General features: G+C 35.4%; 1 protein-coding gene across 2 annotated transcripts in view; it reads left to right on the top strand.

The window, feature by feature from the left end:
* Positions 1 to 359: 359 nt before the first annotated feature.
* LOC145266342 (uncharacterized) overlaps positions 360 to 14033 on the top strand; it is a 47424-nt gene continuing 33750 nt past the window's right edge. The window contains exons 1-3 of one of the 2 annotated variants that reach the window (XM_080121934.1): positions 360 to 868; positions 8885 to 8940; positions 11237 to 11342. In XM_080121934.1, coding sequence (XP_079978060.1) covers positions 794 to 868; positions 8885 to 8940; positions 11237 to 11342 — 237 coding nt within the window. In that variant the 5' untranslated portion in view covers positions 360 to 793. The remainder of the gene's footprint in view (positions 869 to 8884; positions 8941 to 11236; positions 11343 to 14033) is intronic. The other variant, XM_080121933.1, reaches the window with a different exon arrangement.

The raw sequence follows: 14033 nt of genomic DNA, 5'->3' as shown, positions 1-14033 counted from the left end.
CAAATATTTACGATAACGCAAAAATATATAATAATGAAATAAATAACACAAAAATATATGAAAATTGAAACATTTATTGAATAAAAAAAATGTTTCAAAATATAATTTTAATGTATTAATATATATTTTTTTCAATGAGTGAAAAACCTGAAACATTTATAGATTGTTTTTAGAATTTTTTTTTTTTTTCCGGTAAAGATTGCATAAAAATGTAGCAAAGTATAATTTAAAAAGCTTGAAATATTTATAGGGGTTTAATAATAATTTTTTTTTTTTGTACAGAAAAATATATAAAAAATATAATTTTAGTTTTCACTAACTTTTCAAAAAGCCAGAGTTATCGACCCCTCCTGAGAAGCGATATCTGTCGGCAGTTCTTGAAAGTAAAATGCAAACATTTTCCGCATGTAACTCTCATGCAGAAGTGCCCAAATAATAATACCAGTGCAAACATTAACGAAGCACAATGTTTTTTTCGGTACTAGTGCAGTAGCAGTAGTGAACTTATTGCCCTGTGCTGAAATAATAACGTTATTATTTAGAAAACCATTCTTAACATGGGGAGGGTGTTTTATATTTATTCTATACTTTAACCTTACAATTTAATAAAAACATATCGTAAAACTTTAATTAAACTTGAAAGTACTATTGAAAAAATAGTGCGAGTCGATAAATGCACTAGCACCCGTTTTTCCTCGTCGCCTTTTACGGAGGTGTTCATTCGGCGGATAATGATTATTGCCGGTTTGGGCTTCCATACTTCGGCGACTTCGAAGAAACGCGGGAATAAAAAATGGCTGCAGGTGACACCGTCGATTCCATGTACATGGACAATTTGGATGAATTTATTAATGACGAAAACAAAATTGTGAGTTGAATTAATTTGTTAATCATAAGAAGAAGCTGAAATTGCGTTTATAAAACTTAGGAGATACTATTTAGTCGTACTTATTGGAAACGGTGGCTTTCTTCTTCTTTTTTTTTTTTTTTTTTTTTTTTTTTTTTACGCCGAAAAGAAAAATAATAATAAACACTTTGTTGTTGTTTTTTAACTTTCACTTTAAACTTTAGCTCTAATTTCTGTGTGATTTATTTAATTTAGAAACAGTTGGTGATTTTAATCAAATAAAGCGCGATGGATTTTTTGAAGCAGTTAGCTCCCTAAATGGTTGCCAACTTTCATCGGACTGTTGTATAATTTTCCAAGCGGTGATGGTATTCATTTGTTTGCGGATTTTTTTTTTTTTTTTTCTTCATAAACAAAGTTTAATTTCGGTCTCCTGTACTTGTTGTCTCCCTTATTTCTACTTTCGTTTGTTTTGGTTTTGTTCCCCCCCCCTCCCGCTCACATGCCCCCCCCCCCCATTCCGAATTCGTATTAGTAGGCCGGGGCCGGGCCGACACCAGTGGACTTACGAAAGTTTAAAGTAGAAACAGGGAAATTAAAAGTATATAAGAACCAATTTTATTTTTATTTTGGTATTTTTTACGACCTGTCCCAGCCACCATGTTAAGAATGGCTTTCGAAATACCCCCCAACCTCCCCATGTTAAGAACGGCTTTCGAGGTTTGGTATTCCGAAATGTACTTAACATGGGGAGGTTGAGGCGTTTATAATACGTTGGGGCACATAAAAAATGTACCTGTTTTTTTTAAATTTTAATTCAAGTTAGAAAATTGAATTTTTACTTAGTTAAATAATTCGAAATACTTTTGTTTTAATTATTTTTACTGTGCATATCAGTTTGGAATAGGTTAAACTTAAAAACATTGTGGTTATCCGGCATATTTCTCGAGGCATTTAATTGTTGCGTTACTACCGGCGTTTTCTAAACGGTCATAACTGATTTTTGGTGTCTCACATGGGTAATCTTCAAACTAAGTGTGATCTAATGTAAAAAAAATAATTATGTAAAAATTATGTTTGTTTTTTTTTTTTTGTTAAATATTATGACATGAGGAGTCATTTCGATGTAAAAATTATTTTATTTTAATCACTTCAAATTAAGAAATAAAACAGAATGGTGCTAGAGACCCGGTAAATGTCGATTTCAGAATACCCTGGCCAAATCACCGCTAAAGAAATCGGGTATTATTTTACGTTAAGGGCAAGATAAGTTACTTTTCTATCTATCTGGAAAAGATTTTAATGGTTTTACTCACTTTAAAACATGTAATCGGTTTGAAAATCATACAATGTTTGTCGATATATTTTAAAAAAGAAAACTAGTAGCGTGCTCCCTGTTGAATACGGTAAGTTTGAGAAAATGAGTTCAAACCATATAATTATACAAAATACTGTTAGAAACCCATCGAATGTATGTCCGCCTATGTCACAGTAATATATATTGAGTGAGTTTCTAACAGTATTTTGTATAATTATTTAGTTTGAACTAATTTTCCCAAACTTACCGTATTCAACAGCAAGCATGCCGCCATTTTTCTTTTTAAAATATATCGATAAACACTGCATGGTTTTAGAAAGATTTCACGTTTTAAAGTGAGTAAAACCACGAAAAATATATCCAGTTTTGGTAGAAAAGTAAACTTATCTTGCCTTTGATAACATTTATTTGTTATATATTTGGATTTTGACAACTTTTTCGAATCTATATTTATAGTAACCCTAAACCCCCAAAATATATATATATTTTGGTATTATTATACAAACACCGTGACAGGGTTAGGTTTAGGGTTAGGGTTAGGGTTAATTCGCTGTCACGGTGTTTGTATAGTTTTACCTATTTTTTGGGGGGGGGTTGTATTACTGTACACATAGATTCGAAAAAGTTGTCAAAAAATAAATATATAACAAGTAAATGTTATCAAAGGCAAGATAAGTTACTTTTCTACCAAACTGGATATATTTTTTGTGTTTTTATTCAATGTAACATGTTTATTCAGCTCTAAAAACATGCAGTGTTTACCGATGTATTGGAAAATTCAAAATGGCGCCCGACTCTCTCTTTAACAGGTTAAGTTTGGGAAAAGGTGTTATAAATAATAAACTAGACAAAATACTATTAAAAAACCACCGAATATATGTCAACTTATGTCATGGTAACATATATTGAGCGAATTTCTAACATTATTTTGTTAGTTTATTATTTATAACACCTTTTCCCAAACTTACCGTGTTCGGGCGCCATTTTGAATTTTCAAATACATCGGTAAACACTGTATGCTTTTCGAGCTGAATAAACATGTTACATTGAATAAAAACACGAAAAATATATCCAGTTTGGTAGAAAAGTAACTTATCTTGCCTTTGATAACATTTATTTGTTATATATTTGTTTTTTGACAACTTTTTTGAATCTGTGTACAGTAATACAAACCCCCCACTTTCCGGCCACCTGAAAAAGGGGCATTTTTTGTGTTTATTGGCTAAAAAGTTTTTTGTTTGATTTTTTTTTTTTTTTTTTTTTTGCACGGTATTAACCCCTGAACTTGGGGCTCTTTTCCATTTCACAGCCTAGCTTTCGTTTACGCTACGCGCGAGCATGAACGAAGGCTGTTAAATGTGCGCTCGCGTATCAAACTGCCTTGTCACAGTGTAGTATTAGGCGAAAAATTAAAATTAGACGAAAAATAAGTAGTTTTTCAAATATTAAACCATGTAATTCTATATGTTATCACGGGTGGCTATTTTGTACGCGCAGGCACGCAACGCTCGTTTGACTCATTGGTCTAGTGGTCTTCATCAATTTGCTGTTGCGATACCTCATTGTAATACAGCTTCTTATTTCAGTAGCTTCTTTTCAAGATATGCAAGCTTGTGGAACTCCCTTCCTGCTCACTGTTTTCCTTCTACATTACAGCCTTTCAAGCCTAAGGTCAATAAGCATCTCTTGTCTTTGCGACAATCATCTTTCATTCTCATTAGCCTCTTACATCGGTTATGTGTTCTTTGGTAGCAGTAGCAGCTGCATAAAGATATGCAAATGACCAAGCTGGGTGTGCAAAGTGATGTTATAGCAGAAGTAAAAGGACACACAATATCCTGCAAAGCAGATGTTCGGAGAAAGGGGTTTGAGACGGGACCAGTGTTTTTTTTTTTTGTTTTTTTTTACAAGGTGGTCACTATGGCAGGCATGACAGGAAGACGAATGAACACATTTCTAAATAAATGGTAGAAACACTAGAGGATGACCTCCAATCTGTAGTGGAATGGGGACAAAAATGGTTGGTCACGTTCAATGCCGCCAAGACTAAACTAGTTTCATTCAATAATTACAAGAAACCCTCTCTACCACCTATAGCAATGGCCAACGACTCTTTACCTGAGAGTACATCTTTCAAACTCCTTGGCCTAACGTTCACAGGAAACATGAGTTGGAACAATTACATTGAAGGCATTGCCAGGGCCGCTGCAAGAAAGGTGGGCTCTCTCTACCGTGCTAGACAACTACTAGCACCCGAAAGTATCCTGTACCTCTATAAGGCCACCATTCGCCCATGTATGGAGTATTGCTGTCACATCTGGGCTGGTGCATCTGCTACTAGTCTCTCGTTCCTAGACAAGGTTCAAAAGAGAGTCGCAAACCTGATAGGCCCTGAACTGGCATCTAAGCTTCAGACTCTGTCCCATCGACGAAATGTTGCATCCCTCTGCCTGTACTACAAGTATTTTAGTGGTGAATGCTCTGACGAACTGCAATCACTTGTCCCCCCACGACGTAAGCACCCTCGACAAACCCGACAGGCTGCTAAATCCCACCCCCACACTGTAGAAATCCCTAGATGTAAAAAATCATTCTACTCCAATAGTTTATTCCCCAGAACCGCTAGACTTTGGAATTCCATTCCAGGTCCCTGCTTCCCCAACAGTACTGACGTGCAAAGTTCAAGTGTAACGTGAACCGACATCTTGCTGCCCAAATCCCTACATAGTACCCCAGTAGTTGTTGCCCCCGACACCAAAGTGGCATTTTGCCTTGTTTGGGGTGAAAATGTAATTAAAAAAAAAAAAAAAAAAAAAAATTATCAAGGCCCGGAAGCCATTCAGAGATAAGGGTTATTGCAAGTACAGTACGTTAGTGTTGAGATTTAATAAAGTGTCTACTTAAGGGGACGGTTCATCAGGAATTTGTTTACGTTGGACTTGAAGACATCCAGGTTGTAGTCAGGTGGGAAGCAGGGAGACGGAACAGAGTTCCACAGGCGTGCAGTTCTAAGAAAGAAGCTTTGTTCATGGAATCTACGTTTTGATTTAGGCACAGATAAAGAGTGGAGAAAATTATCGACAGTGGTTTCAGCTAGACGGGTGTCTTTCATAAAAGATTGGCGGGGGAGGGCGGAGATTGGAGCTCAGACGAGCACCTGCCATGGAAATAACGATAAAACAAAGATAGGCTCGCAACGCCTCTTCTGTGGGAGAGAGGTTGTAGGGAAGAGAAAAGGGCATCCCTCACTAAGCCACGAAGTCTATTTTCTACTTTGTCAAGCCAGGATAGGCTGTTTTTAGCAGCTCCTGCCCAGATATGGCAGCAGTATTCCATCCTTGGACTTACTTGGCTTTTGTATAGATAGAGAATTGCATCAGTAGTGAGATATCTTCTGGAGCGATAGAAGGATCCCACCATCTTTTCAGCTACCTTGGCAACAGACCTGATGTACGTGTTCCACTTCAGATCAGAAGTAAAGGTCAAGCCCAGAAGCTTGTCAAAACATGGGGCTTCTCCTAGACGAGAGCCATCCATTAAAATTGATGCCAGATGGGGATCAGAGTGTTGGTGATGTAAAGATAGGAGCTTGGTTTTAGATGCATTAAAGGTAACCAGCCACGTCTTCCCCCACTGAACCACGCGCTTGAGATCAGAGAAGAGAGAATCAGAGAGAACTTTGTCATTTACAGCTTTTGATGTGTTGCCGTAGATGGTCGTGTCATCAGCATAGATGTCAACGAATGATTTAAGTATGTGTTTAGGGAGATCATTGATGTAGATCAGGAAGAGAGTTGGGTCCAAGATGGACCCCTGAGGGACTCCAGCATTAATACTGCAGGCCTCTGATTTTTGTCCATCGACCACTACTTTTATGAGCTTAACAGAGAGAAATGATTTAATGATTGAGATAACATTTCCAGTTATACCATAGCTGGAAATCTTGTGAAGTAGGCCTTTATGCCATACCTTGTCAAAGGCCTTTGATATGTCAAGAGCAATTGCCCTAGAAAGGAAGCCTTTGTCAAGAGACACACTAATCCTATGAGATATAACCATTAGCACATCTGCCGTAGGTCTTGCAGAACGGAAACCATATTGAGTGTCACTAAGAAGGTTATTTCTGCTGAGGTGGTTGACTATTTCTCTATTTAATATGGATTCCAGCAACTTATTCATGACACACAGGAGACTTATTGGCCTGTACTGAGAGGGAGATGACTTATCACCTGAATTCTTAAATACAGGGCATACTGATGAGGTTTTCCAGGGTGTTGGAAAGCACTTCTCCTTAAGGCAACGCTTAAACAGTTTCGTGAGTATGGGAGCAAGTTCTGGTTGAAGCTTTATTTAACACTATAATTGGGATGCCGTCAGGGCCAGTTGCTTTAATGGAATCAAGGTTCTTGATTAGCTTGGCGACCTCACACATAGATATTTGTATGTTACCTAGCGTGTTCTGTGTTATAGGAGAAAATATGGGGAGTTGATGGCCTTCATCGCATAGGGTAGAATTAGCTGCAAAGTTCTTGGCAAATAGTTTGGCCTTGTCTGATGTTGACGAGATGACCTCTGGTCCATTGATAATGGTTGGGATAGAACGCACACTTCTATTCAGGATCCTATTTGTTATTTGCAAAAACTGGTGGGAACCAAGCCGCTGATCAGCTACTTTGAATTTAACGGACTGAGCATATAGGTCTCTTGCATTTTTTATTACTCTTTTACGGCGGTTACTGACGTTCCTGAAAGCAGCTTTAGTCTCAGTACATCTATTACATTGGTAGCTATGGAAAAAGTGTTTGAGACACATTGGTGACGTCACAGAAGAGATGAAAAGTCACACGCGACCGCAGAAGAAATTAACTGTTTAAATATTTAGAAAAAAAAATCATTGTTGAAAATAGCAGATATAAAGGCTTTTTGTTAAAAAAGAAAGTGAGTCGAGTTTTTTCCCTTCCTTATGTTTCCTTGCGATGGAGTCTACAACATGTTGGGTCCATTACAATATAAAAACACCATTAAAAAAAAGGTGTATAAAGTTACATCTTTCTGAAGAGCTGGCTCACCCATCCTGGGTGAATGCCACCAAAAGTAAAGAAAAAATGTTCAGTCTTACATCAAGTGGCTTCACGCCTTGTCTGGATTGAAACAAAAAATCGCAACTGACTGATTATTGATAAATGGGAGACGCTTTTTATTGAGAGACGTGGATGCTAGGGTGTTGGAAGGTATCGGGTTTGATTCTGACTCCTAGAATTTAAAAATCTCTCCTTATTTTAAATTCTTCCAGAATTTAGACTGTTAATTCTTTCGAGATTAATAAATCCGACTCCAACTTCTGGCATTCTTATGATCTCAACTCCAACTCCTTCCAAACTCAGACACGTCTAAAAAGATCTTTTTATAAATTTAAAATATTCGTATTATTTGGATTCTTCGGATTATTGTTCTCATCTTGAGTGTTATTTTCACAACATTTCGGCTGATGTAACCTCCAACTTTCTTCAGGCGTATCTTGTTGAACTTTGGAATCTACACAGAATTTTGAACCAAACCCTTTATTTAATACATGAGGGTAGTATACTCTTGTTTCATCAAACATGACTGCGTAAAAAGTTCTAAGTAATTCGCAATTGTATTTTGAGTGTTGCCTGCATTGGGAATAGTAGTCCAAATACGAGGTGCATTCAATAAGTTTCCAGACTTTTTTGGTATGGGCACTTTTATTGATAGTACACACATGAAACTCTAGTCCTCTTTGAAGTAATCTCCTCCGGCTGCAATGCACTTGTACCATTCCAACAAGCTCTGGAATGCTCCATGAAAATCCTCTTGTGTGAGCGTGTCAATGACCCTCATCACTGCCTTTTTCATCTCCTAAATTGTCTCATAACATCAGCTTCTAAGGTTTTCTTTGAGCTTAGAGAATAGCCAAAAGTCACGGGGAGCTATGTCTGGACTATAGGGAGGGTGAGATACTGTCTTGATGTCCACCTTGATCAAATAGTCTGCGACAAGGATGGAGCACTCTTGGGGCAAACTTTGCAGAAATCTTCCACATCTTCAGTTCCTTGCAAATAATTGTATGTACAGTTCCCACACTAACATCAAACTGTGCACTTATTGTCTCTATAGACACGATGATCCTTATCTATGAAATTCTTTATTTGGCCAATCAACTCTGATGTTCTGACTTCCTTACTCCTCACACAGCTCCCATCATCCCTCAAAAACTCTCTGCCTTCCTTGAATCTCATATGCCACTCAAAAGCTGATGCTTAATTCATGCAAGATAGTCTAAAAACAGTCTGAAGCGTTCCATACGTTTCTGTGGAATTTTTTTAAAACAGAATTTAAACTGCTTATCGTTCTTCTAAAATGTCCTCATGTCCCATGTCCAGATTGCATTTTTGAAATTCACCAGCTGTGACAATGAGGCTTTAGTAAGGTGTATTCCAATTCCTATTGAAGCTGTTTATTTGAACTTGAAATCATAAGAATTGATCGGTCATCTCATAAGATGTATAGCAATAACATACTGAATTTTCAAGAGTCTGCAACAATTTTAAATGTCTATGCAAAAAAAAGTCTAGAAACTTATTGAAGGTACCTCGTAATACAAATTATCAATCTTCATCTCCAAAATTCAGAAACATAAATTTAAGTTTGTTGATAAAATAAAATTTAATGAAGTTTATTTTAACATTATTTTACAGGTTACATATCGATGGCTAAGCACGACTTTACAGGTGCATGTCAACCAAGCCAAACAGTAAGTTTATTAAAATCTATTTTTTGTATTTTTTTTTTATTAAAAAGTTGTTTGGGTTTTTTTTTTTTTTTTAATTTTCTTTTTCCGTACTTAAATAGAAACCTGTGATTGCTTGCGAAGAAATGGAATAACCTGTACATACAATGAAATAACTGATTTAGCCACCTCGGCAATTGAGAAAAGACAATGCTATTTTTCGACATATTGTATGCATTTGTCTTAACCAAATCCCAAACCGCACCATCCATGTAAGATGCAACAGTGCTAGATAACTATTTCTGCCTGAAAGTATCGTATACCTCTATAAGGCCACCATTCGCTCATGTATGGAATACTGTTGTCACATCTGGGCTGGTGCATCTGCTACTAGTCTCTCACTCCTGGACAGGGTTCAGAAGAGAGTCGCCAACCTGATAGGTCATGAACTGTCATCTAAGCTTCAGCTTCTGTCCCATCGATGAAATATTGCATCCCTCTGCCTGTTCTACAAGTATTTTAACGGTGAATGCTCTGACAAACTTCAAGCACTTCTACCCCCTCGACGTAAATACCCCCGACAAACCTGACAAGCAGCTAAATCTACCCCTACACAGTAGAGATCCCTAGGTGTAAGAAAGCCTTTTATTCCAATAGTTTCTTCCCCAGAACTGCTATAGACTTTGGAATTCCCTTCTGGGATTCTGCTTTCCCAACTGTACTGACATGCAGAAGTTCGAGTGTAATGTTAACAGACATCTTGCTGCTCATCTCTCTTCATAATATTCCCTGCAACTTTTACGATATAAATTACCCGCAACTTATGTTCCCCGATAGTAGCCTCCTACTTCAAAGTGGCATTGTGTCTTGTTTGGGGTGAAAATTGAATATTAAAAAAAAAAAACAAAAAAAAAAGCCATCGTCAGTATCACTGAGATTCTTAAAAAAAAAAAAATTTTTTTAAAATCTTTTTGACCCCCACAAGGCATATTGCTGCCTGAAACATAAGGGGCTACTATTTATGATCGTTTCTAACAGATGACTGGGGAGTTGAGAAGCAGAAGACAGTAGGCCTACGGAATTGATTGGACACGTCTTCTTTCATCAACAATAAATGTTTATGAATTGATTAATTTTGTTGCTGTCTGCTAAACATTGATAAAAAAAAAAACCAAAAAAACACTCATCTAACTACAACCACTATCAACAATTTCCTTTACTTTCTATCTGTGCCTAAATCAAAATTCCAATTCCATGAACAAAGCTTTTTTTTATAGAATTCTTGTCTGTGAAACTGTCTTGCTGGCCTGCTTTCAAGCTTACAATATGCTTGTCTTCAAGTCCAATGTAAACAAGTTCTTGTTAATCCACCCCCCTTAAATAATCTAATTCTACCCAATTTCCACCAATAGCGTTTACTATACTGTTGTCCCAGTAATCTCTGTACACTCATTAACCTTTATCCTAGAATGGCCTTCGGACCTTGATAAGTGGTAATTTCCTAGTAAAACACAAGTATAGCGTGCATGGTCCCTCATGAATGCACAGTGAACGAGGCATAAAAAGAACAAATGACTAATTTCAGTACACACACACACACACACACATTTAGCCCCAAAAGTCCCCAAGGCCTTAACATATTTAAAATTGAGTTCAGCACCATGCAAATCTACTAAATAAACATATACAGAAAATTTTGGACAAATATAGTAAAATAGTCCCCAAAACGGAGTGTTTTTATTAGCCCTAAAAGAACCCCTCGGGCACACCCAAGAGTTATCGCGAAGTATAGACAAACAAAATTATATAGAAATCAGTTAGTTACAACTTTTCAGAAAGTTTTATAAAAATCCAAGGCATCAATTTTTTTTTTAATAAGCACAAAAGTGTCAATTTTAACCATTTTAACCCGAAAGGCACCTCTCAGGTGGCAACCGGAATTTTCCCAGAATATCTGTTCTATTACTTTTTTACTCATATCATGTTTAATGTTTGTGCAAAATTTTAACATATTCCATGATGTAGTTATTGAAAAAAGTGCAGACAGACGAACGGACAAGGGTGAATTTACAGGTCACACCCTCCTTTTGTTGAGGAACCAATAAAAAAAAACGCAATTAGTCTTTCTGTTACAAGTTGTAAATCAATTATTTTATTTTTGAAATCATTTCTGAAATTCAAAAAAATATTTTCAAAACGTTAATAACAAATGATTAACAGCATTTATTTAAAATATTTTTTTAATGAATTTATAAAATTGTCTAAAGACTTTGTGGACACGAGAAATTTTTTTTTTTATTAGCTTCACCTTCTTTTTCAGGATGTTATACAATTTTGTTATACACCAAAGAAATGGCGATAAAGAAGACAACCTCAATGTGACATATTTTGTAGCCGGTCTCCAGAATAATGAAGATTCTACGAAGGTAATGTGATGTGAATTCTTCAGAATTTAGTGAAATTCCACTTTTTTAATCCAAAAAAATCAGATTTCTTCTTAAATTGCGAGAGCCTCTCTCTCTCTCCACCGCCACCCCCCATGAATATTTATTTTTCACTTTCTGATCAAAATCCACTTTTTTGGTCCACCGACTTAGTCGGATTTGGACCTTATAATTCACCCTCGTCCCTTCGTTGCCAAAATTCTCAATAACTACTCATTAGATTTTTCTAGAATTTTGCATGAAGTTACAACTAAGCAAGGGAGGTAATGTAACAATATCGGATTTTAGATAAAAATTCTGGTTGCATCCCCAGGGGGTCAAAATGGCCAAAAATAGCACTTTTCGGGATATAGAATCTTTTCCAACCATTAGATTTTGCTGCAAATTATCCAAAAGTACTGGAAAAATTCTGGGGCTTGAACCCTAGGGTGTTTTAGGGGTGAAAAACACATTTTGGGGTTAATTTTTATTTTTCTCATAAAATTCCAGGCACCAGTCGGGGGACCATGTAATTTTTTTTTATTATTTAAATAAGAAGCTGATTTCTGCCAAACTGCTAGGGCTTTACCTCCTTATTTTTTTAATTTTTTTTGCTATTTATCTGGATTCTATTATTTCTCTTTCTTTTTCTCTTATCCTGTTTTTTCTTTCTTTCTCCCTTTTGTCTTGCCTTTCTTTTCCTTCTTATAACAGTTCTTTGAAAATATTAATCCTGCCATGGAATCTAAAAATTCAGATGTTTGCTAGAAGGAAGTAGAGAAGTTAGATATATTTTTCATTAAAGAATGACTTCCTGTTTCATTACCTCCACGTTTGACTTTCTTATTTGAAACTGATTAGTTTTTTTGTTTTTTTTTAATGCTAAGAGCAAAGTGCAATATCTGTTATGCTATATTTTGTCTTTTTTGTCTGTGATAGAGAAATCCTTCTAGACTTGAAGGCTGGTAACCTCCAACCCGTGAGCCAAATCTGACTCTCAAATGAAATTTTGTGCACCATTTTACTCGGGGCATGATAAAAGTGTTTTTTTTTTCTTTTAGAGACTGAAAACTTTAAATTAAAATAAAAATTACAGAAAAATATTTTTATTATACAAATACGTGATTTATTTCAAAGATTAATTTTTTGCATTTATAATTTAAACATAATTTCGGAGAAATGGATACGAGGGAATTGCAGATTGCAATGTTATGATGACTGAGCTTATGCATTTATGACCTGAAAGTTTAATAATTGCAGATATTTGATGGTTTGAGATTCAAAGAAAACAATCCCTGTCATGGACGTGCAGCAAAAGCAGAGATGCATCATTGAATTCCTCCATGCACAAAAAACTGGACCGATCAATATTCACCGGCGCCTGTTGAACGTTTACAAAGTTGATGTTAGCACAGTTTGGAGATGGGTTCGTCGATTTCAGAGGGACGACAGAGATGTGAGTGACGAAGTGTGTTTCAGACTTTTACAACTGAGGCATCAAAAGTGCATTGAGAATGGTGGTGGCTATGTAGAAAAATAAATTCTGGAACACAAAAGGTCACTCGTGTTAATGGTACTATTTCCGTCATTAGCTCTTCAGTATTTTAGTTTTTGAGTTAAATAGGAGGGCTTACTTTTAGAATGACTTGTAAATAACAAATTTAGATGCGGTTCGTTAAAGGTTTTTATTTTATTTATTTATTTATTTTTTTTTTTTTACTTATGCACCAACGAGCTTATCAAGGCCCATAAGCCACTCAAGATAAGTGTTATTAAGTTTATCAGGAGGAAAATGAAACAACAGTATGAGGATTGATGATAATGATCGCAACTGGTCTTTATATCTTGAAATATTTTTGGTTGTTTTATGGCATATCAACCCTTTTCAGGTTACTTAATGTCGAATCCAGTAATTTTGGTAACTTAATCATGACGTAAGTTTGTGATAAAAAAAATTCTATGTAGCATTAAAAATTTCTTTTGTTTTTGTTAAATATTATTACATGAGAATTTTTTTTTTTTTTTTGTAGATAAAATCCATTGAGAAATACGCATTTTGTATTAAGAAATAAGTGCTTGAAATGTGTAAAAAAAAAAAAAAAAAAAAAAAAACCTTCAAATATGTAAATAATATTATCCAATATGGCCAAAATTGACGGCCATTTTGGATAACTTGCTATCCTTTACCTAATGTTTATGGTTCGTCTTCATTATTAAAACAAAATTCAAAAATTGAAATATTGAATTTCAATTGAAACCAATAGTATCTACTGAATTGGCACGTCACAGTAATTAAAATATCCAAAAGTTAAAAAATATGATCAGGTAGAAAATTAATTATTAATAAAAACAGTCTTCGAAGAAAATTAGCAAAAACTGAGTTTTGCAAAAAAACGAAACCGGAGAGTTCAAATCGTAACAAAAGGGAGGTAATAATATTCTGGAAATCTTTGGCCAATTTAGCAACACTTAATTTTCGTTGTCTTCAAAAACTGTTTTCATTGATAATTAATTTTCTACCTTATCGTTTTTGTAATTTTTGGATATTTTAATTTCTGCGACAGTAGATATAATTGGTTTCATTTGAAATTTAATATTTCAATTTTCAAATTCCTATAAAATAACAAAAAAGAACAATGCTTACATATTTTATTTCTCAATGGATTTTATCTTGTAAAAATTCCACCTGTAATG

The sequence above is a fragment of the Euprymna scolopes genome, chromosome 41 (assembly GCF_053919585.1).
Source record: "Euprymna scolopes isolate OS-2025 chromosome 41, ASM5391958v1, whole genome shotgun sequence".
NCBI lineage: Eukaryota > Metazoa > Mollusca > Cephalopoda > Sepiida > Sepiolidae > Euprymna > Euprymna scolopes.
Note: the sequence above shows the minus strand (reverse complement) of the source record. Positions and strands in the feature narration are given on the sequence as shown.